At 33.1% G+C, this 22,362-nt stretch overlaps 1 protein-coding gene across 1 annotated transcript in view; it reads left to right on the top strand.

Annotated features, from left to right (window-relative positions):
* Positions 1-22,362, top strand: part of LOC141504031 (uncharacterized) — an 89,168-nt gene that overhangs the window by 52,351 nt on the left and 14,455 nt on the right. Inside the window, 4 exon segments of the mRNA XM_074208868.1 lie at positions 12,321-12,489; positions 17,060-17,244; positions 21,138-21,169; positions 21,874-22,014. Coding sequence (XP_074064969.1) covers positions 12,321-12,489; positions 17,060-17,244; positions 21,138-21,169; positions 21,874-22,014 — 527 coding nt within the window.

Raw genomic sequence — 22,362 nt, 5'->3', positions numbered from 1 at the left:
TGTTTTCTCTGTGTTTTGAAATAATCAGATTGATTTTGTCTTTTTTTAATCGATTTGTAATCTCACTGCCTAAGTCATGAATTTCTGTATTTCAGAAATTCATCTGTCCTATAATGAATGAATTTAGAAATCTAGGTGTCTTGTTAATCACTTTTCTACTCCTATGAAAAGAAAATTTATTAAACGATAATGAGGGAAGTAGACTCCAGGGAGTCTGATTCTGTGTGTTTATATATCATCAAATTATTCTTCAAGGATATTTGACTTGATATCCAAAGAATTCTCTAATTTTGCAGGTGTATTCAAACAATGAGCATTTCATTGTCACAAGAGACAAGGTAGGTGTTGTTGCTAACCACTCAGTACTAATTTTCACTTAAAGCTTCATTATATCCCAATGCCTATGATGCTTTTTTACTCTATAAACAATCCCATTGATTTTCCCCCCTCCCCAACTCTGTTTTTAGTTCTCTTGTAATTCTAGAAACTAAATAATGTCTAGTAAATCCCTCCCTTCCAGTATTAAGTAATTGAGAAAGGCCATTAATCCAACATATGAGTTACTGCTAGCCTAACTAATAAAATGATCATGTACATGTACATTGTCTCTCAGTTTTTCTTTAATTTTCCAATGTAAGAGTTTCATCAAGATTATATATATTTAAATTTTCACAACTTGTGAATTGGTTTGAAATGGGTATGTCACAACAAACAAAGTGTAGTAATAGATTTGAGATTATAAATTCATCAGCTAAAGTCCATAATTAGTTAAATAAAAATCTTATATTTCATATATTGATTATAAAAATAAACTAGGCAAATTAAAGCTGTCATAACTTCCATTCCCAGTAATGATGGACTTTCATTTATGAAAGAAAATTAATTCTAAGTAATATAAATGTTTTGCTTACATATTAATATAGATTCAATACAAGAATTGGAATTTAAAGGACTATCAGAGGAACGACAAGAAAATTTGGATAAAGATGACCAGGAATGGGTATGTAAAAATGATATTGAAATTTCTGCTATTCAATAACAGTGATTTTTGTGTGAGTTTTGAATTTTAGAACTTATTTTACTTTTAAATGCACTTTTAACTGATTTCAGGAGGTAAAATTTTCTGTGGACGTACAGGGACGTCAACCCTATTGTATATCAATGGAGTAAAGGAGTTGTTCCTGGATATGGTTCACTGGTGGTATTATTGTAAATTTCTAACATTATAAGGAAGTTAACTTTGGATACTGATCATCTAATTATCTTTCCCTTAATTGACAAAAACAATGACAATAATCGAAATATCATGGATTTGAGCATCTTAATTCTAAATTCTTTCTCTTAAACAGTCTAAAGTTATTGGTCGTCAATAACAAAATAATACCCTATAATGCCCAAGCCTAGAACTCTATATGTCCTTAGACATGTATGTAGAATCCTATCAATTTGGTAAAAATCTTAATCGATGATTTTGAAGATGCTATAATAATAAAAGCTTGGCATTGATGACCTTCTTTAACCCAAATAATGAATCCAGTCTATTGTATTCTTAAAAGTAGATGCTGTGTGAATGAAAATTATTCAAATGAAGCAGCCTTTTGTATTTGAACAACTCTAATTGATTGGGATGTTTTTCTGAGATTGAGCTATAAGTCTATAATTATTTGATGACTATTATCCCAGCATCCCTAAATCTTATCTCCTGTATACTAGATTACTACAGTTGCTTAGTAGACCTTGTTAAATGAATCCTAGAAGACTTCTAAGTGTGTTTTAGTTCTTCTGAAGGCACTGTAGTTTTTAAGCATAATAATACAGATGTGGTCTGAGTAGACCAAAGTAGAGGATTCTTATGTCTCTCACGAAGGATGGTGTAGGCCTTTGGCTGTAGACAAAGATAAACTCACCCCTCTTGTTAGTCAAATTACATTAAAGTTATGAGAAACTAGCAAACACGTGTAAGTTTTTCTTTTATGAACTACTATGAAAAAGTATTGCCCATTATGTACATATGCTGCTATTTTTTTATACAAGTTCAAGATTTAAAAATTTTTTCCTTTTAAATTGTATTGTTAGCATCAGTCTATTCTTCTGTCTTTTCAATATCCTTTCAAATTTTTGGTCCATGATTTCATTTTATCTATAGCCTCCTTGTCATTAGAATTGTATCTATCATTTCATTCGGATTGAGAATTTAAAAGGTTTAAGAGAATAAGTCTAAAGGAAATCTACTAACTCATTTTCAGATTGAATTAATATTGCTTAAGTTTCCCCAAAGAAAAAGCTATCTAGTTTTCCTTTAATACAGTCCCCATATTTCGTTTCATAGGCAAAGATTTTGTGAGAAACCTCTGCAAATTCTTGGTGACATCCAAGCATACTGTGTCTTTTACATTCTGTGAATCTCATCATCTATTCTCTAGTCTACCGATAATTACATTTGTTAAATTTTAAATATTTATATGTTTTTCCAACTACATGTAGAAATAGTTTGTAACCAATCATTTTTGCAAGGTTTTGAGTTATACATTTCTCTCTCACCTTCTCTATCCTGTCCCCATGACAGGAAACAATTTGATATAGGCTCAACATTTGTAACCATGATAAACAGAGATCTATATTCATCACGGTGTGAGAGAAGAGCCAGATCTAAACGGAAGAAAGAAAACATAAAGGAGAAAAAAAAATGACATAATGCACATGAAAACTTTTTAAAAATTGAAGATAATAAGATAGGGATGATATTTTCCAAACACAGGTCTTAAAATTGTCTTTGTTCATAGTACTGCTGAAATGAACAAGTCCATGATGGTTGATCATCATCTATGCTATTGTTAGTGTGTATAATATTTTCTGGTTCTACTCATTTCATTCAGCATCAGTTCATGCAAATCTTTTGCTTTTCTGAAATCCCATCTCTTATTTTCTTATAGAAAAATAGTATTCCATCACATACATATAATTGCCACTTCAAAAAGTGTAGCACTGAATATTTTTGTGCATATGGGATTTTTACCCCTTTTCATCATCTCTTCAGGATATAGAGTCCCAATAGAAGAATCATGGAAACAAGTTATACCCATTATTTTGCCCTTTGGGTTTAATTACAGATTGCTCTCTAGAAGGATCAGATGAGTTCACAACCCAACTGACAATGCATTAGTGTCCTAGTTTTCCCACAACCCCTCCAATATTGATCATTTTCCTTTCAAGTCATTTTAGTCAATCTGAGTGGTGTGAGGGTGGTAGCCTAGAGATGTTTTAATTTTCATTTCTCTCTTCAATAATGATTTAGACCAAGTTTTTATATGACTGTAGATAGCTTCGACACCTTTCTATCAATTGGGGAGTTTTTTTAAAACAAATTTGACTTTGTTCTGTATATATTTTAGAAATGAATCCTTTGGCAGAAAGAACTAGTAAACATTGTTTCCCAACATACTGCATTCCTTATCATCTTGTCATTGTGATTTTGTTTTTGCAAATGTAATCAAAATTATCCTGTTTGTTTTTTTCTCATGTTCTCTGTCTCTTCTTTGATCATAAACTGTTCTCCTTTCCATAAGTCTGACAGGTAAGCTATGTCTTAATAGGCCTCTCTCTCTCCTTAGTTTTTCCCATACTCTCTTCCAGTTTTCCCAGCAGTTTTTATCCAACAGTGAAATTTTATCCCACATGCTGGAATCTTTGGGTTTATGAAAGAGTAGATGATTATAGTCATTTGCTACTGTCTTTTTTGAAAGTAATCTGTTCCATTGATCCTCCACTCTATTTCTTAGTTGACACCAAATAGTTTTGCCAACTGATGGGTAACAATATAATTTTAGAACTGGTCTGGCTAGACTGTCTTCCATTACATTTTCCAGTCATTAATTTCCTTGACTTCTTGACCTTTTGTTCCTCCACATGAATTTAGTTACTATTTTATCTGGCTCATTAAAGTAATTTTTTTTGGAAGTTCGATTGGTATGGCACTAAATCAGTACATTAATTTCAGTAGAATTTTAAATTTTATTACGTTAGCTTAGTCTACCCACGAGCAAGTATTTTATGTTTTCCACAGTTATTTTAAATGAGATTTCTCCTTCTATCTCTTGCTACTGCAGCTTGTTAGTAATACATAAACATGCCGAAATTTGTGAGAGCTTATTTTATATCCTGCAACTTAGCTAAAGTTGCTAATTGTTTCCAGTAGTGTTTTTAGATGATTTTTCTAGTTTTCTCAGGTACACCATCATATCATCTGCAAAGAGTGGGAATTTTGTTTCTTCATTATAAATTCTGATTTTTTCAAATTCATTTTCTTCTCTTATTACTAATGCTAAGAATTTTAATACAGTATTAAATAACAGTAGTGATAATGGGCATTCTCGTATCAGCCCTGATCTTCTTCTACCTTATCTTCACTACATATAACACTTATGGATGGTTTTAGATAGATCATGCTTATCATTTTAAAAAATATTCCATTGATCCTATGCTGCTTTCTAGTGTTTTAAATAGAACTGGGTAATGTATTTTGCCAAAAGATTTTCCAGCATGCATTGAGATAAGCATATGATTTCTATTAGATTTATTATTGACATGGTCAATAATGCTGATAGTTTTCCTAATATTGAACTAACCCTGCATTCTTGATATAAATCCTACTTGATCATTTTATTATCTTAGTGAGTACTTGCTGTCATTGTTTTCTAATATTTTATTTAAAATTTTTACATCCATGTTCATTAGGAAAGTTGGTCTATAAATTCCTTCCTCTGTTTTGACTCTTCATAGTTTATGTATCACCATTATGTTAGTATCAGGGAAGGATTTCAGTAGGCCTCCTTCTCCTGGTTTTTCAAACAGTTCATATGGAATTTATACAACTTCTTCTTTGAATGTTTGGTGCAATTCACTTGTTAGGGAGTTCATTGATAACTTGTTCTATTTCTTTTTCTGAGATAGGGCAATTTGCATATTTATTGCCTCTTTAACCTGGGCAGGTTATATTTTTGTAAATTTTCATCCATTTCACTTAGCTTATCAAACTAATTAGATTACAGTTGGCAAAATATTTTGAATTCTTTCTTTCTATAAAAATTTTATTTAAGGCAGTGGGTTTGAGTGACTATTCCTGGGTCACTCAGCTAGGTAAATATTAAGGGTCTGAGGCTGGATTTGAATTCAGGCCCTACTGACTCCTTGGCCTCTACTCTATCCACTGTGCCACATAGTTGCCCCTCGAATTATTTCTTTAATTTGCTCCTCATTGATGTTCATATCAGTTTTTTTTTTCATTTTTTGATACTGGTAATTTGGCTTTCTTCTTTTTTTAATTAAGTTAACCAAAGATTTATTTATTTGATTTTTTTCAGAAAAGCAACTTTTAGTTTCATTTTAGTTCATAAGACTTTTTGCTTTTGATTTTGTTGATTTACATGTGTATTTTTCAGAATTTCTAACTTCTTATTTAATTGGTGATTGTTAATTTGTTCTTTCTCTAACTTTTTAGTTTTATGCTCAGGTTACTGATTTCCTCTTTATTTTATTCATGCATGCATGCATCTAGGAATATATTATTTCCCATAATAACTTCTTTGACTGGATCCCAAAGGGTTTGGTATGTTGTCTCCTTACTGTCATTGTCTTGCTTGAAATCATTGCTTCTTTCTATGATTTGTTGTTTGATCCACTCATTCTTTTAAATTAGGCTAATTAACATTCTAATTAATTTTAGGGCTGTCTCTTCATGGCCCTTTATTGCACATGATTTTTATTGTGTCATGATAAGTAAAGGATGCATTGAATATTTCTGCCTTTCTGCATTTGAATATGAGATTTTGAGACATGGTCATTTTTTTGTATAGGTGTCAGATACCACAGAAAAAAAGATATTCTTTTCTAAGCCCATTCAATTTTCTCCACAATTCTATCTCATCTAGGTTTTCTATCAACGTATTCAGCTCCTAAACTTCCCTCTTATTTATTCCATGTATCTAATTCTGACAGAGGAAGCTTGAGGTCCTCCTTCAGAAGAGTTTTTCTTTCTATGTGCTCCTTAGCTTCTCTTCTAATGGTTTGGATGCTATGCCAATTGGTGCATACATATTTAGGATTGAATTTATTTCATTTTCTGTGGTACATTTTAGGATGATATAATGTCCTTCCTCATCTCTTTCAATGAGCTCTATTTATGCAACTTATTTGCCCAAGATGAGCATTGCTACCCCTGCTTTTTGCACTTCATATGAAACATAAAATATTCTGCTCTAACCTTTTACCCTTCTCTGTTTATATCTCTCTTCTTCAAATGTGTTTCTTATAACAGCATATTAAGAGATTTTGGTTTTTAATTCATTCTACTGTCTGCTTCTGTTCCTTTGGACAGTTAGTCCCATTCACATTCACAGTTATAATTACTACCTCTTTATTGGCCTCCATGCTATCTTCCCTCCCGTATTTGAATCACTTCCTTGTAGACTCTGGCAGAATTTTTTCCTTGATCTGATAATTCTAGAATTTGGAATCAACATTCCTCAAGCTTTTCATTTTAGAATCCCTCTCAGTGGGGCAGCTAGGCTGTGCCATGGGGAGAGAGCATTCAGCCCTTAGTCTGGATGACCTGAGTTCAAATCTGGCTTCAGACACTAAATGATTCACTAGCTTTGTAAGCGTGGGCAAGTCAATTAACCAAGTTGCCTTAAATAAATAAAAAAATTTAAAAAAAGGTTCTCTGTCATAATGAGATCAATGGATTTCTTCAATGACTATTTTATCCTTAAGTTCTTTTATGTTCTCCACAAATATATCTTGAAGAATATATTTCATGTTCTTTCAGGTCACCTTTTGATGCTTAAATTATCTCTACTTGATCTGTCCCATGCTAGATATTTTACCAATGAGATATCTCACATTATTTTTTGCGTTTTTTATATTGTTTAACAGATTTTTGGTGTCTCATGAAGTCATTAGCTTCTACTAATTCCAATTTATTTTTCAGAGAGATATTTTCTGCCTTTTAACATTTAAAATTTTCATTCTGTTCAATTCTTTTTTAAAGGAATTGTTACCTTGTTCCATTTGTCCAATTTTGCTTTTGAGGAATTTTCTTTTTGCATTTGTCCAATTGTATTTTTAAAGGATTTGTTTTATTCTGAAATTTTTTATTATAAGATGTTAACTTTCTCTTCCATGATGATCATTTTCCCATGCATATCTTTTCCCAGTTTTTCCATTTGGCTTTGAAACTTAGAAAAGATCAAAGAGAAGTCTTAATGGGCTAGAGACCAAATTTCCTCTGACGCTTCACATCTATAGAATGCCTTCTGTCTTCCTTTTCTGAGCTAGTAGCCTTATATCCAAGGTAACATTCAATAGACCTGGCCTTTTTTTCAATTTGGCACATTAGTGTCCCCTGGCTTCTTGTGTTGGGGAGGGTTGGTTCACACACCTGCAATGTTGAGAATTCTGGAGGTCTGTTCACAGGAGTTAGAAATTCCAGGGGGATTGGTCAGTGGGCCATCCACTAAGGAGCACCAGAAACTTTGTCTGCACTGTCTGCTTTGGAGGTGTCAGTGGTCCATTCGCTGGTGCTCGGGCTAGATCTGGGATGTTCTCACACAACCTATTCACTGGGTGAGGCTCAGGGCTGGCAATCTCAGAGGCTTTCTCTGGATAGGCTTCTGGGGCTTGGGGAAAGGTGCATACACCTGAGACTTTTTCAGTGTATGTAATAGAGAAAGTCAGACTCTCCCACAGGAATGAAAGTTTGGGCGACCTAGACCACCTATACTGGTCAAATGAGTGTCTTGGACAGCCATGCTGGAGCTCTTCCAGTAGTCCTTTCTTGCATACCACTTCTGCATGTTCTTCTCTAGTCTCTGTCCTGGACATCTCCAAACTACCCCCTGACAGATCCTCTGTTCTTCTGTGGGTTCTGTCAATCCAAAATCTGTTAAGAGGTTTGATTCTTGTCAGTTCTGAGGGAAAGTCAGAAGAGCTTAAAACATTGTCAAGTTTTCTTCACCATCTTGAAGGAAAGCCCAATCTACTGATATTTTCAACAAAATAAAATAAAAGAATGTATTAGTTATCTTGTATAACTTTTGAACAAACTAATGTTTATTCTTAATTATTCCCTTTAGAACCTTTTTGAAGAAAAATATATGAATTATTACTTTGATAAATCAGGTTAAAATTTACCAGCAATCAACAATAATCACCTTTTTCTAGTCCCAGGGAAACTCCTTGGTAAACTGTAGCTACTCAAAAATTAAAAAAAAAATTATTCAATTCACTATGCAAATTGTTTTCAGTATCTTGAAATGTCAAGTTGAATAAAATGACACGAATTCAGAGTTTAATAATATGACATGAGGAGGATGTCAGGTTGTCTCCTGCTCTCAATATCTCCTGGCAATATTTTCTAGCAGAGAAATTAGAGAATATTTCAGATGTTCTGTACAAGAATGTTTTTTACCATGTTTAGCTTAGTTGGCATATGCTTGTAGAAGGAAGAGGTCTGAGGGGCATGGAAGACACATCAGGTCACACAGTCTTCTTCTCACAGAGTTACAATACCAAGTTTCAGTTCACAACAGGAGTCTTCAATACCTTTCCTTGCATAGACTCAATGGTTTTATTCACTAAGTCACTGTCCATTTATAGATGAGGAAATTGAAGCTCAGAAAAGCTTAGTGACTTCATTTTTCAAATAGTTGAGTGTAGTGCTTCTTCCACAAAATTCTTATAGATGCCATCAAATAATGTATCTGAAGTGTTGTGAAAACCTTAAATTGCTAGATAAATAGTAGTCATCCTCAGTACTTTTAAGTTTTTATTATTTTACAGTACTTTTACGTGTTTTGTAGGGCAAAGTACAGAAGGATGTATATGAGATTAATGATCTCATTGAATCACCTGACAGATCAAAAGAGGATTATAATTCAACTGCCTCAATTTCAAATCATATTATGTTACTGATTGAACAACTGTGTGTTAATTGTAAAGGTAAGAACAAAGTAGTAGTGTTAAGCAGAAAGGAAATATCTGTGTATACACGAAAAGATAATATCAGTGAAGTCCTCCTGCATTGGCTCGTGGTAGAGTAAAGTTGACTCTGGATTCCAGAAATCTCTGACAGTCCTTAGCAAGCTGAAAAAGATTATATTGGCTGCAGGATGTGAATTATTCAGCCACAGAAATTCTCAACGATAACCCATGATTTGTTTCAACTCCAAAGGAAGCAATAAGTATCTAGTGTGTTCCAAATACACAAAATTTGGATATGGCATAGTCCTTGTCTTCCTTGAGTATGTAGTACACCAGGGAGGTAATATTATGAGAGAGCCAATATTAAAAGCTAATATTAAAAAATACTTGAGGAATACAATTATATTACTATGTGATGTATAAAATGGGAAAGAATATGGACTTTTAAGAATCAAGAGCCTGTTTGTGAAGGTAGTTGAGTTGAATTTTAAAAGGTGGGAATCAATTCAGGGGGTGTACATCATGGGAGTACAGTGGAATGGAGGCAGCATTTCAGGCATTGGAATTTTGAACAACATGGTAACAAAATGACAATGATATTATCAGGAAAATGACAAATCCAGCTTTATGGATAATATTTAACAATAAGAATTATATATGGAAAGGTAAGGCATTGTAGTAGTCCTAGTTTTGTTTATACAGATGAATTATGCCAACTTGGAACTATTTTATGTATAAAATGCCTTACCTAGCTGCATTATAAAATGGTAGGATGGGGTATAAGAATTATAGTTAGTTGTTAATTGAGAACCTCTGAAAAGAACTTCAGGGGGAGATTCATAAAGATATTAGAAAGTGATCCCTTTCAAAAAAGAACAATCTAAATAATAAAATATTTAAAATGTCAAACGAAAATGCCAGAAATATGATATTCTGCCTGCTATATGCAATTCTTCTGTCAGATTGTCATTTTAGTTACTAGACATACTATGAATACTAGGTTCAAATTCTGCCTTAGACCCTTATTAACCATGTGAATCTCAGCAAACCCTCCTTCTTTTGCTTTGAATCTTTGATCTTATGATTTCCCTCTTTATCACCTTTCCTGCCCACTTCATTTAGTGTTTGTTACTCTAGGAGTGCCATTCTTGCCCCCATATCCTTAATGTTTCAGTTTTGCTACAAAATGAAATACACGAAAACTTGAGAGTGGCTGGGACAAATCAGATAACAAAATCTGCTGAATCTGTAAAAGATATATACGTATATATGTATATACATACATATATACATATATATATATATATATATATATAATTTCTTGGATTATGACAAAATTTGGCTATGTATCCCTTTCCTTTATAAAGTGCGAATTTTGTAGAAGTTATTTTCCTTAATACTCAGAGGACTTTTTAAAACTTTCCTGTGGTAGCTCAACTATATTTTAGTTAAATTTGCCAGAAGTCTAGAGAGTGATAAATGAAGATGGTGGTTATTGTATGAATGAATGTTTTATACAGTTTTACTTGGTAAGTCTCTAAAGAAGAAGTAGGATTTAAATATAACTATTTTGGGTAAAGCATTTTTTATAATTATAAAATAATTCAGCATCCTTCCACATATGGACATTAAATGTGTATTCCATCGTATCAATCTTATTTATATCTACCAAAATACACATAAGAATGTTTAATTTTGACATATAAATTTTCTAGTATTATAAAGAATGCTAGGGTCTCAAATAGTTGGGTTTTTTTAGGGTTTTTTTTTTTGGAAGGCAATGGGATTAAGTGGCTTGCCCAAGGCCACATAGCTAGGTAATCATTAACTGTTTGAAGTCGGAGTTGAACTCAGGTACCCCTGACTCCAGGACTGGTGCACTATCCACTACTCCACCTAACTGCCCCAGTTTTTTTTTTTTAATTAAGTACTGTGAAGGAAAAATATTTGGTAGACAGCCATGATGGTTGCATGAAGCTAGAAAACTCCTGGAGCTTTTTCCAAAGCAAATTTGAAAGAAGCCTCTAAATAGACAGAACCTACAAAACAATGAAATAACTTCTCAACAAGATATCTTAGATGGGGGTGGCTAAGCCAGGGTAGCACATCATTAGCAACGTCTATATTAATGTGTTATATTGCTTCGAATATGATATTGTGGAAGGCAAAAAAGTGGCAAAACAACTTGGATTATAACCACAAATCAACTACCCAGCAAAACTGAACATCCTTTTTTTGCAGGGTAAAAGATGTATATTCAGTGAAATAGGGGACTCTGAATCCTTTGTAAAGTTGAACTTCAATTATAAGACTCAGGTGTACTATAGAGACAGGAAGAGCAGATCATGTGGGACTTAATGATGTGGAACTGCTTGTATTTCTGCATTGGACAATGATACTATAACTCAAATGAACCTCAACTATTAAGGCAGTTTGAAAGATTTAGATAGACATGGCATAGGAGGGAGTTGAATTTGAAGGTATAAGATATTTTTAAAAATGAAATTAATGGGGAGAAAGGGCAAAGAAAGGTAGAATGGGCTAAGTTATTTCACATAAAAGAGGCAAGAATATCTTTTGCAATGGGGTGTGTGAGCCTTACTCTCATCAGAAGTGACTCAGAGTGGATAACTTCTGTGTAGGTTATAGACAAGAGAGAAGAACATGAGAGGGTAGTCACATACAACACATTGTTGAGGAAGGAAGGGGTGAAAGGAAAGAAAGAATAGAATGAACAGGGTTGGGGAATAGGATTTAGAGAAATATAGATAGCAATAGCAAATGTAGGGGGAAATTTTTGAAAAAAAGTTCTCTGTTTAACTTAAGATAAAGAATGCTATTTATCTGATGGTGTTTGAAAACATACTTAAGCATACTATATATTTTTCTCATTTTATTTTTCATGTGGTTCTGTCTCTTTGTGGAGGGGTATATGTTTATTTTTACATATGACTGTTATCATATATCTATACATTTTTAACCTATACCAAGTAATTTACTTTCTCAATGGGCAAAAAGGATGGGAGGAAGGAAGAGAATTTGGAACTTGAGATTTTTAGAAATAAACGTTGAAATTTACTTTTCCATTTAGCTGGGGGGGATTTAAAAATAAAATAAATTTAGAAAACTCTATCTACTGACAAAATAATATATTGTTGTATATACTTTGGATTTATATGTGGATACTATTTTATCAGCACCTGATTTCATGAATTCCAAGACTATTTGTACTGTTCTGCAGATTTTAAAATGTTAATATTTTTATTTCCTTGTGATTTTTCTCTGTACAGATTCCATTAAGCTTTTGCAAATAAAGGACATAATTCTTAAATATGAATGATCAGAAAAACTTAAGAATGTACATTGTATACTACTCACAGAAAAAGTTAAGAGTTTAGAAAAGATGGTTATCAGACTACAGGAAAAATTATCAGGAACTAAAGCAATGAAATCCCATCTATTCCAGCTAGAGAATCAAAAACATGAATGGGACAGAGAACTCTGTAGTATAAGGTATGGAATTCACAGGTTTGGACAAATATTTGAAAACTTTTCTCTAGTATTGGAACATTATGACAGAGAATGTGAGTGTTAGGTAGGCAAAAGTGACATATGTTTAAAATAAGAGTATAATGAACCCTATGTAATCCTTTTTTTTTCACTGTGGAGTATGATCCATCTTCCTGTTTGGAATAATTTTCAATGAGTGCCCATTATTACTACATGACGTTACTTATTTTGAACAATAGTTGTTTTTCACTCAAAAAAGCATTTATTAGCAAGCTCTCTCTCTTCTTTTCAATATCCCTATTAATATCAAGGACACTATCTCCCTCACATTCTCACATAACTACAACCTTGATGACATCCTTAACTCCTCCATTTTACTCCTCATATTCAATCTGATGACAAATATCCTCAGCTATGTCCATTTGTGTCTCAAAGCTCCACTGTCATTTAGACCATCGTCTGTTACAGGTCTTCAAATTTCTTTCTCTGGTTTAGGATCTTCCAAACACCAATCCATTCTTCACTCACTATCAAAAGTGATTTTTCACAGACTTATCTTATCCTGTCAGTCCTCCTGCTCAATAAGCTGTAGTGGTTCCCTATCATGTGCAAGATCAAATAAAACCTTTCTTTCAAAACTTTTACATCCTGTCACCTTCTTGCTTTCAAATTTTCTCATACTTTTCTCTTATCCTCCCACTCTAGAATCCAACTGTCCTGACTGACTTTTATTCTCTCTTTTTATGATTAAGATAATCAGAGACAATTTTGGAAATTCATCCTTTAAAAATTTTGATGTCCCTCATTCCTTCTTCCCCTTCCTTCTCTCTAACATGACTACCAATTTGATGTAGCTTTTATGTGTGCAATCCTGTAATCCACATTTCCATATTAGTCATGTTTTGAGAGAAGAAATAAACAATAAGGAAATATGCATGAAAAAATAAAGTGAAAATAGCTATGATCTCCTTTCAATGCCCATCAGTTAGTACTTTCTTTGGACATGAATAGCATTTTCCATCATGAGTCTTTTGTAAATTTTTTGGCTTTCCATATTGCAGAGAAGAGTTAAGTTGATAGTTGACCACTATACCTGTTGCTGTGCACAACATTTTTCTGGTTCTTTTAGATTCACTTTGCTTCTATTCATGTGAATTTTTCCAGGTTTGTCTGAAATCTGCCTATTTGTCATTTCTTAGTCCCTCTAGCTACAAGTGCCTTCTTTTCTAACATTACCTTCCATCTATTTTGTATAGAACTTGTTTGTACTGTTTATCTACGTGTTATTTCCCCAGTTAGAAAGTAAGCACCTTAAAGTTAGGGACTGGTGTTTTTACCTTTGTATGTATCCTCAGAGCACAGTCCACTATGTGGCCCACCGGAGTCATTTAATAAATGCTTCTTTATTAACACTGAATGATGTATTGAGAGAGATGCTATATACAAAACAGGTACCTTTTGACTTTCCTATGGGGATTATTTAAGAATAATTTCTCTACCAATTTATAAACCTAAAGAATTTTCTCCTTATAATTACAATAAAAGAAGCAATTTTTCTGATTCTTATTCTTTTAATTTTTGGAAATGTGTCTTTATTTTTTTATGTTCATCTATTTTTTTTAACATTCATCCATATGTATATGTATGAATTTAAGTACAAAATTTATGTATGAATTTCCTTCTTTTCCTGTGAGGTTAATATTGTACATATACATTTTTAATAAACATGTTTATAGATTATTCATATTCAGTATGAAGATTTAGGTTTAAGGGAAAGAGAAAATTTTTCTAAAGAATTCATCAGATTCCTGAAACGTTGTTGTTGTTTTTTTGTTTTATTTTTTTCTTCTCTGAATGGATATAACGTTTTCTGTAGCTAGTCTAAAACGCTTGTCCTAGTTTTCTGAACTATTGAGAGGAGCTGCTTCCATCAAGTTTAATCATCTCACACAATATTGCTGTTGATGTGCTTATTGTTCTCTTGTCATTTATTATTTATGCCTTTCTACATATTTGATTTTGAGTTTTTAATGCCCTAATACTTGGTCAGTTTTGATATAGATGCCATATACTGTAGAGAAGATAGTATATTCTTTTTTGTCGACATTAAGTTTGCACCAGAGCTCTTCTTCCTGTTTATCAGTCCCTTCTTCCCTCATCTTTCTTTTCCCCCATCACACTCCTCCCTGCCCCTTCCCTTTACAATAGGATATTAAACCCAAGTGGGAGTGTATCTGATTCTCTCTCTGGGTGAAATCTACTAAATTGAATTTATTCAGTGCCCACACACTCCCTTGTTTCCCTCTAAAAATATATATATCTTCGTGCCTCTTCATCTGGTGTGATATATCAACCAAGTACTATTAATCAAGTATCATCAGACAAAGCTGAATTATTTGATTTCTTGATAAGCTCAAATTGCTGTCAAAGTACCACCACAATTTCCAATGCCTCTTCTGTCTCATTAGAAGTACATTTCTAAAGAATCTTGAATTACAACAAATTCTGATCATTTTTTAACTTTACCCCCTTTTGAAGTACCCTCTAAGGACACACAATCATCATGAGTCAAAATATCATTCAAAGTCAAATCATTTCATGAACCATTTGTTCCCCGTCCCCTTTCTCCCACTCTTCCATCCCCCCTTCGCCAAATCCCCTTTCCATGATACTTAAACCCTTGTTAAGTAAATATAGATCAAATCTTATCCCTGATTTAATAAACAATAGAATCTTGTACTGGTACACTCTGATGGTCTCTTAAGAACTTTTTATTTGGGGAGGCTAGGTGGTGCAGTGACTAGAGCACAAGCCCTGGAACCAGGGGGACCTGAGTTCAAATCTGACCTCAGACACTTAATAATTACCTAACTGCGTCATTCAACCCCATTACTTTGCTTTACTATTGAATGTAAGATATGGGAGGCACTGACTCAGAATCACCTAGCTTAAGATGGCCTCATTGGGAAAAGTTTTAAGCTTCTTGAGCCCAGCAGAATTAACATAGGTCAAAGAAAACCGAAACACTTAAATTTAGAATAGGAAACCCTACTTTTTATCAAGGCTTTTTGTCTCAAACATAGTGATGTCATCTTGATCTTCTTCAATGGAAAGACAAGACCCAACCATACCCCTATCCTCTAAATTCAACGTCTTCAATTATATTCAACCCTTTATTTATGCTAAGAGAAAAACAATCTTCAAGAGTTACAAGTGTTATTTATACCTCTTACATCTCCATGCAGTCTAATGGTCTTGACTAACATGTTTTGTTTTTTCCATGTTTTTTCCTTCCCCTTTCCATTTACCTTTTTATGCATCTCTTGACTCATGTATTCAGGGATTGAATTCTCTGTTAAGTTCTACTCTTCCTTGTCAGGAAATTTTGGAAACCCTCTATTTTGTTGAACATCCATCTTTTCTCCCAATAGTATATGCTGAATTTCGTAGGGCTGTAAATTCTTGTTTTGAATCCCACGTCCTTTGTTCTCCAAAATATGGTATTCCAGGTCCCTCAGTCCTTCAGTGATAAGGCTGATCAGTCCTGTATGAGTCTGATTGTATTTCCTTTGTCTTTAAATTGTTACCTGTTGTTGCTTGCGATTCCATAATTTTTTCCTCTGGACATGCATGGCATCTTCCAAGAAAATCTTTTATAATTGTCTTCGATCAATATAATGCTGAGAGGAGCTAAGTGCATCATCATACAATGGTTCTGTCAATGTGTACCGTATTTGCCTGGCTCTGCTCATTACGCTCAACATCAACACATGCTAGACTTTAAAGGCTATTCTGGTCTACCGTCTTATGATTTGTTACTCAATACAAGTACTCCATCACTTTCATATACCATAATTTGCTCATCCAATCACTAATTGTTGGGAGTTCCCTCAATTTACAAGTATTTGTCACTACAAAAAAAAATTGTTACAAATATTTTTGTACATGAGTCTTTTTATGATCTTACTCTGGGATAAAAACCTACTGTCAATATTGCTGGCTCAAATAGTGTGAACACTTTTATTCTCATAGCTCCAAATTACTATGCAGAATGATTAGAGCTGCTCACAACTCCACCAATAGTGCACCAGTGTGCCTGTTTTTCACATTGTTTCCACTATTGAAAATTTTCCTTTTTTATCATTTTAGCCAATGTCATAGTTAAGAGGTGATACCTCACATTTGCTTAAATTTGCATTTCTCTAATAATGACATAGAGCATTTTCATATGACTATAGATAACTTAAATTCCTTCTTCTGCAAAATGCTTATTTATGTCTTTTGACTGTTTTTCAATTGAGAAATGACTTGTATTCTTATAAATTTGACTCAGACTTTTCTTCTTCTAAAGGGCCACTTGGATGTTTGTATCATTCATGGGCTATTTTTGGTCAAATTTTGATTAATTTGGCTTAAAAATGTTCAGATTTAATGAATCTGGAGTCCCTCCTGTGATTGTCTCAGCAATATGGAGACTGGAGTGTCCCTCACCCCTGCTTTAGAGGTCATATGACTGGTATTATAGTCCTTATCACTACTGAACAGTGATATTTCAACAAATAATTTAATCTAGGTTTGCACTGAAACAAGAGGAAGAAAAGAGATTGAATGCAGAAATACTATTTAAAAACCTAAAGAAACAATCAGGAAGAAAAGAAAAACCATACAATAAAGAAATGGAGCTAAGACAGCAACTGGAAAGCTCTCCTAGCACTGTTGACCTAGAACTGACACCAATAAAAAGTTATGTTGAAACAGGTAAATTGGAAATTATTTTTAATAACGTCTCTATTTTTTCATCTTATATGCACATATATAATATTAAGTTACAGAATTCCTTCGTTCCACCCTTACTTCCCACCTTAACATTGTACATATGTATTTTTGAAAATCAAGTTTACAGATCACTCATTGTCAGTATGAGCAATTAGGATCAAGGGAAAAGAGATACAAAAGAGATCATTTTTATTAAGTGTTCTTTGGATTCTGATGAATTGCTTTCTAAAAAATTTGTTCTGTTCTGTTTTTCTTCCTCTGGATGGGGATAGTATTGTCCATGTCCCATCTAATATGGTTGTCCTAGCTCTCTGAACTGCTGAGAGGAGCTGCTTGCATCAAGGTTGATCATCTCACAATAATTGTTAATGTGTATGTACACTGTTCTCTTCCTATTTTTCCCTTTGCTCAGCATGAGATCCTGTAACTCATTTCATACTTCTCCATTTACATTTTCATGTAGAACAATAATACGCCATAGTTTTCATGTGCCACAATTTGTTTACCCATTCTCATTTGATAGGTTCCCTTCAGTTTGCCATTCTTTGCCACTACTAAAATAGCTGCTTTGAAAATTTTGGAACATATGAGACTTTTCTCATTATTTTTGCTTGTTTTTTTTTATAATTTCTCCTTGATATAGAACTAGAAGAGGAACTGCTATCAAAGTATCAAAGGGAATTAACATTTTTATTGCTCTTTGGATTATGTTTCCATATTTCTCTCCAGCATGGAGAATGCATCAATGTCCCAATCCCCTCACGACCTCTCCAACATTGCTCTTTTCCACTTTTTCTCATCTTGGCCAATCTCATAGGTGTGAAGTGATGAATTCATGGCTTTTTTACTATGCATTTCTCTAATCAATAATGATTTGGTGAATTTTCATATGATTATACCTTTAATTTCTTCATTTGAAAACTGTCTATTCGTATCATTTGATCACTCATCAGTTAGGGAATGACTTGTAACTTTAAAATTTAATTCAATTCTCTGTATATTTTAGAAATGAAATTTTTGTCAGAACTCGTAGATTTGAAGGTTGTTTCCAGCTTTTTTGCTTTCCCTCTAATTTTAGAAGCATTGATATTTTTAGTGCAAAACCTTTTGTATTAATTATATTCAAAATCATTCGGTTTTTTTCACTTTCTAATGTACTCTAATTCTCACTTGGTCAAAAATGTATCTCCTGTCCATAGATTTGCTAGAATATTTCTTGGTCTATTAATTTATTATGATGTCACCATTTATTTTTAAATCCTGTACCCAATTTGTCCTTATTTTGGTATAAAGTGTGAGAATGTGGTTAATGCCTCATTTTTGCCTGTTTTCCAGATTTCCCAACAATTTATGTTAAATGGTGAGTTGTTATCCCAGAAACAAAGGTGTTTAGGTTTATCAAAGAGTAGATTGCTGTAGTCATTTACTGTGGTTTCTTTACAACCTTTTCTAAGTACCAGGTAATTTTGATGCCTGTTGCTTCAGATCCGCTGTAGCTAGTCCACCTTCCTTTACATATATTTCATCAATCCCGTTGCTATTCTTGACCTTTTCTTGGCCCAGATGTATTTAGGTACTATTTCTTTCTAGCTTGGTAAAATAGTTATTTGATTTGATTGGTATTGCATTGGATAAGTAATTTAATTCAGGTAGAATTTTTCTTATATGAGCTCAGCCTAACATGAGCAATTGACATTTTTCCAATTATTTACATCTCACATTATTTGGATGAGAAATACTTTATTATTGTGTTCATACTATTTCTGAGTTTGTCTTGGGAGGCAGATTCCTAAGAATATAATGTTGTGATTCCTTCTGAGTCTGGAGACTTTTTCTTAGGGAGTCTATTGATTTTTTTTTTCAATTTCTTTCTTCTGAAATGGAGTTATTTAAGTAATTTACTTCTTCGGTTAATCTGGGCAGTTTGTGTTTTTGTAAATATTCATCCTTTTCACTCAGGTTATCCAATTTATTGGCATACAGTTTGGCAAAGTAGTTCCAAAGTGTCTCTTTAATTTCCTCCTCATTGTTGGTTAATTAGTTCACCCTTTTCGTTTTTGGTACTGGCAATTTGGTTATCTTTCTTTTTTTGAGTCAGATTAACCAAAGGTTTATCTATTTTATTGGCTTTTTCAAAAATCCACTCTTTCTTTTATTCATGAGATTGTTTTCTTGCTTTCATTTTATTAATATCTCCCTTGATATGCAGAATTTCTAATTTGGTATTTCAGTGGAGATCTTTAATTCATTCTTTTTCTAGCTTTTTTAGTTGCATACCTATTTCCCTGATCTCCTCTTCCTCCATTTTATTCAGAGAAGCCTTTAGAGATAAGTGTCCCCCAAAACTGCCTTGTCTGCATCCCATAAATTTTGGTATGTTGACTAATTTTTATCTTTTTCTTGGATAAAATTATTGATTATTTCTATTTCATATTCAATCCATCCATTATTTAAGATGAAGTTATTTAATTTCCAATAGGTTTTCAGTTTATATTTCCATGACCCTTTATTACTGGTAGTTTTTAATGCATTTTGATCTGAAAAGTGTGTATTTATCATTTCTTCCTTACAGCATTTGATTATAAGTTTTTTGTGCCTGAGTACATACATGATCAATTCTATTATGGATGCCATGTACAGCTGAGAAAAATATATATTATTTTCCATTCCCATTAAGTATTCTCCAAAGGTCTATCATATATAAATATATATATATATATATATAAGTTTTCTATGATTCCATTCACCTTAACTTTCTTCTTGTTTATTTCTTGCAAACAGGTCAATAGTATTTAAGTATAGTATAAAAAACAGGTCTGTAGTGTTTAAGTATAGGATAAGTAAACTGGGTTTGATCACTCTTAAATATTTATTCATAAATTATAAAGCATTTGAATGCAAATTGCAGGTGAATTACCCATTTAAAAAGCAGATACAGCTAGTACTTTTTATAGCATATGTCACAACATGGTGTTGTGGATAGAACTGGCTTTAGATCAAAAAAGACCTGAATTCAAATGCTTCCACTGATACATCTTGACTGTTTGACACTAGGCAAGTCATTTTACCCAAGTGAGATGTGTTGAATTCCCCAAAACGTGCCCATGAAACTTGGTATTTCGGAATCTATTTGACATAACACCTCTAAGAATCTCTCTTTGACTCTAATTCCAGAGAAGCTGTCCACCAACACTGGCACAGGGAGTTTTCTTATCTGAGATTTCTCTAGGCCAATGAAGTTGCCTTTCTCTTTTTTTTGTATTTCACTGTACCACACATCTTTGAGCCTTTCAGAAAAGCTAGTATGTTTATCTCATTTATTTAATTAAAATGTTCTCATGTCAATTCTTAATGGACTAAAGGAAAACTCTAACTAGATCAAATTTCTGGTCTGACCTGAAAAAAAAGATGAAATTTAATAACAATGAATATAACCTTTTATATTTAACTACACAAATTTGTTTCGCAAGTTGGGGAAATATAATTAGATAATATTCTATCTGAAAAGATGTAGGTGTTTTGTGAACCCCAAGTTTAATTTTGGACAAGACTGTTTTTTGGCCATCATGAAGCAAATATGATTTTGGATTGCTTTAAGAAAAGCATAGCTTCCAAAACTGAGGAAGTAACACTAGCTGACCTTATCAGATACCACATTTTTGGTTACCACAGAATTACCATATTGACCATTAGACCATCAAGAAACAGATTAGCATACCACACTGTCATAAATTTGAAGTCATAAAAATACCATATTGATGATTTTCCCAGCTGTAAAACCATGATGCCTCATTTTCATGAGAAAGTCCTACATGTAAAAGACCAGGTCTCCCAATGTAGACCATCACCTGAAGTCTTGTTTCCTATTCTTGCAGGCCATTGGGTTAAGATAGTTCTGGAAGACACAGTGAGAAGAATCTCTTGGCATAACATTACCTTCCCTTTAATCTATATAATTTGAATGTCACATCATTATTCCCTTGTTGACATGGTCTTTGTCATTTACAAAAGTCAATAATCAATTCATCAATTACAGAATTATAGTAGCTAGTAAGTAAGATGGCAAACAGAGTGAAGAGGGAACTTGAATCCATGAAACATGAGGATCAGTTAAAGTGAATGAATATTTTTACTCTTTAGAAAAGGGAGTCACAGTAACTTTCATCAAGTTTTTGAAGGAGACAGCCATGTGGAAGAAAGATTAAGCTTATTGTGCTTCAGTCTAAGATATAGAACTAAGAATAGTAGAATTTGCAAGAATTTACAACTTTATTGTTAATATCAGAATAAAAGTACTAATGGAACCATTCATAATTAGAGATAGCAGCTTTCCTCACTGGAAAAGACATCAAGCTGAGTCTAACTTAAATCTAATAGGAGTCAGGTAGGTAAGAATGCATATGAATCGAACTGATTACTTAAGGTTCCTTTAGCACTTGAAAATTCTATTCCAGGTGCTTTTCATTTTCAGTAATCTACTTTTCTTATTTTTTTTTTTGCTATTTACCTTTTTTTTTCCTTCAGATTCTACATTGTACTTAAAGATGAAATATTTTTGCTGACTTCTGATAAAAAACAGGATTAAAAGCTCTATGAAATTTTTTTCTCTAGGTTGAAAAGGAGAGAAATGATGCTCTAAAACAACTTGCTCAGGAGAAGAGGGCCAGAACTTTGCAAGAGAGAATTCTGAATGATCTTAGGAAGAAGAGGGAAAAAGAAGCAGTTGCTTCCAAAAGAATTCTGAGTTTGAAGGTATTCACTTTGTCATTTTTGAAACTAATTGCATATTTAAACAAGAAGGACTTTTGTCCTTCATTTTTGGACATATTGTGCATCTGACTGCAACAGACGAGCTGATACAGTTGGTGACCAAAATCAGTGCAGGTGATTTATTTTTCTTTTTGACTTCTTTTCTTTTCTTTTCCTTCCTTCCTTCTCTCCTTTCTTTCTTTCTTTCTTTCTTTCTTTCTTTCTTTCTTTCTTTCTTTCTTTCTTTCTTTCTTTCTTTCCTTCCTTCTCTCTCTCTCCTCTCTCTCTCTCTCTCTCTCTCTCTCTCTCTCTCTCTCTCTCTCTCTCTCTCTCTTTCTTTCTTCATTTATT

The sequence above is a fragment of the Macrotis lagotis genome, unplaced genomic scaffold (assembly GCF_037893015.1).
Source record: "Macrotis lagotis isolate mMagLag1 unplaced genomic scaffold, bilby.v1.9.chrom.fasta BILBYCTG032, whole genome shotgun sequence".
In the NCBI taxonomy this organism is placed as follows: Eukaryota; Metazoa; Chordata; class Mammalia; order Peramelemorphia; family Peramelidae; genus Macrotis; species Macrotis lagotis.
Note: the sequence above shows the minus strand (reverse complement) of the source record. Positions and strands in the feature narration are given on the sequence as shown.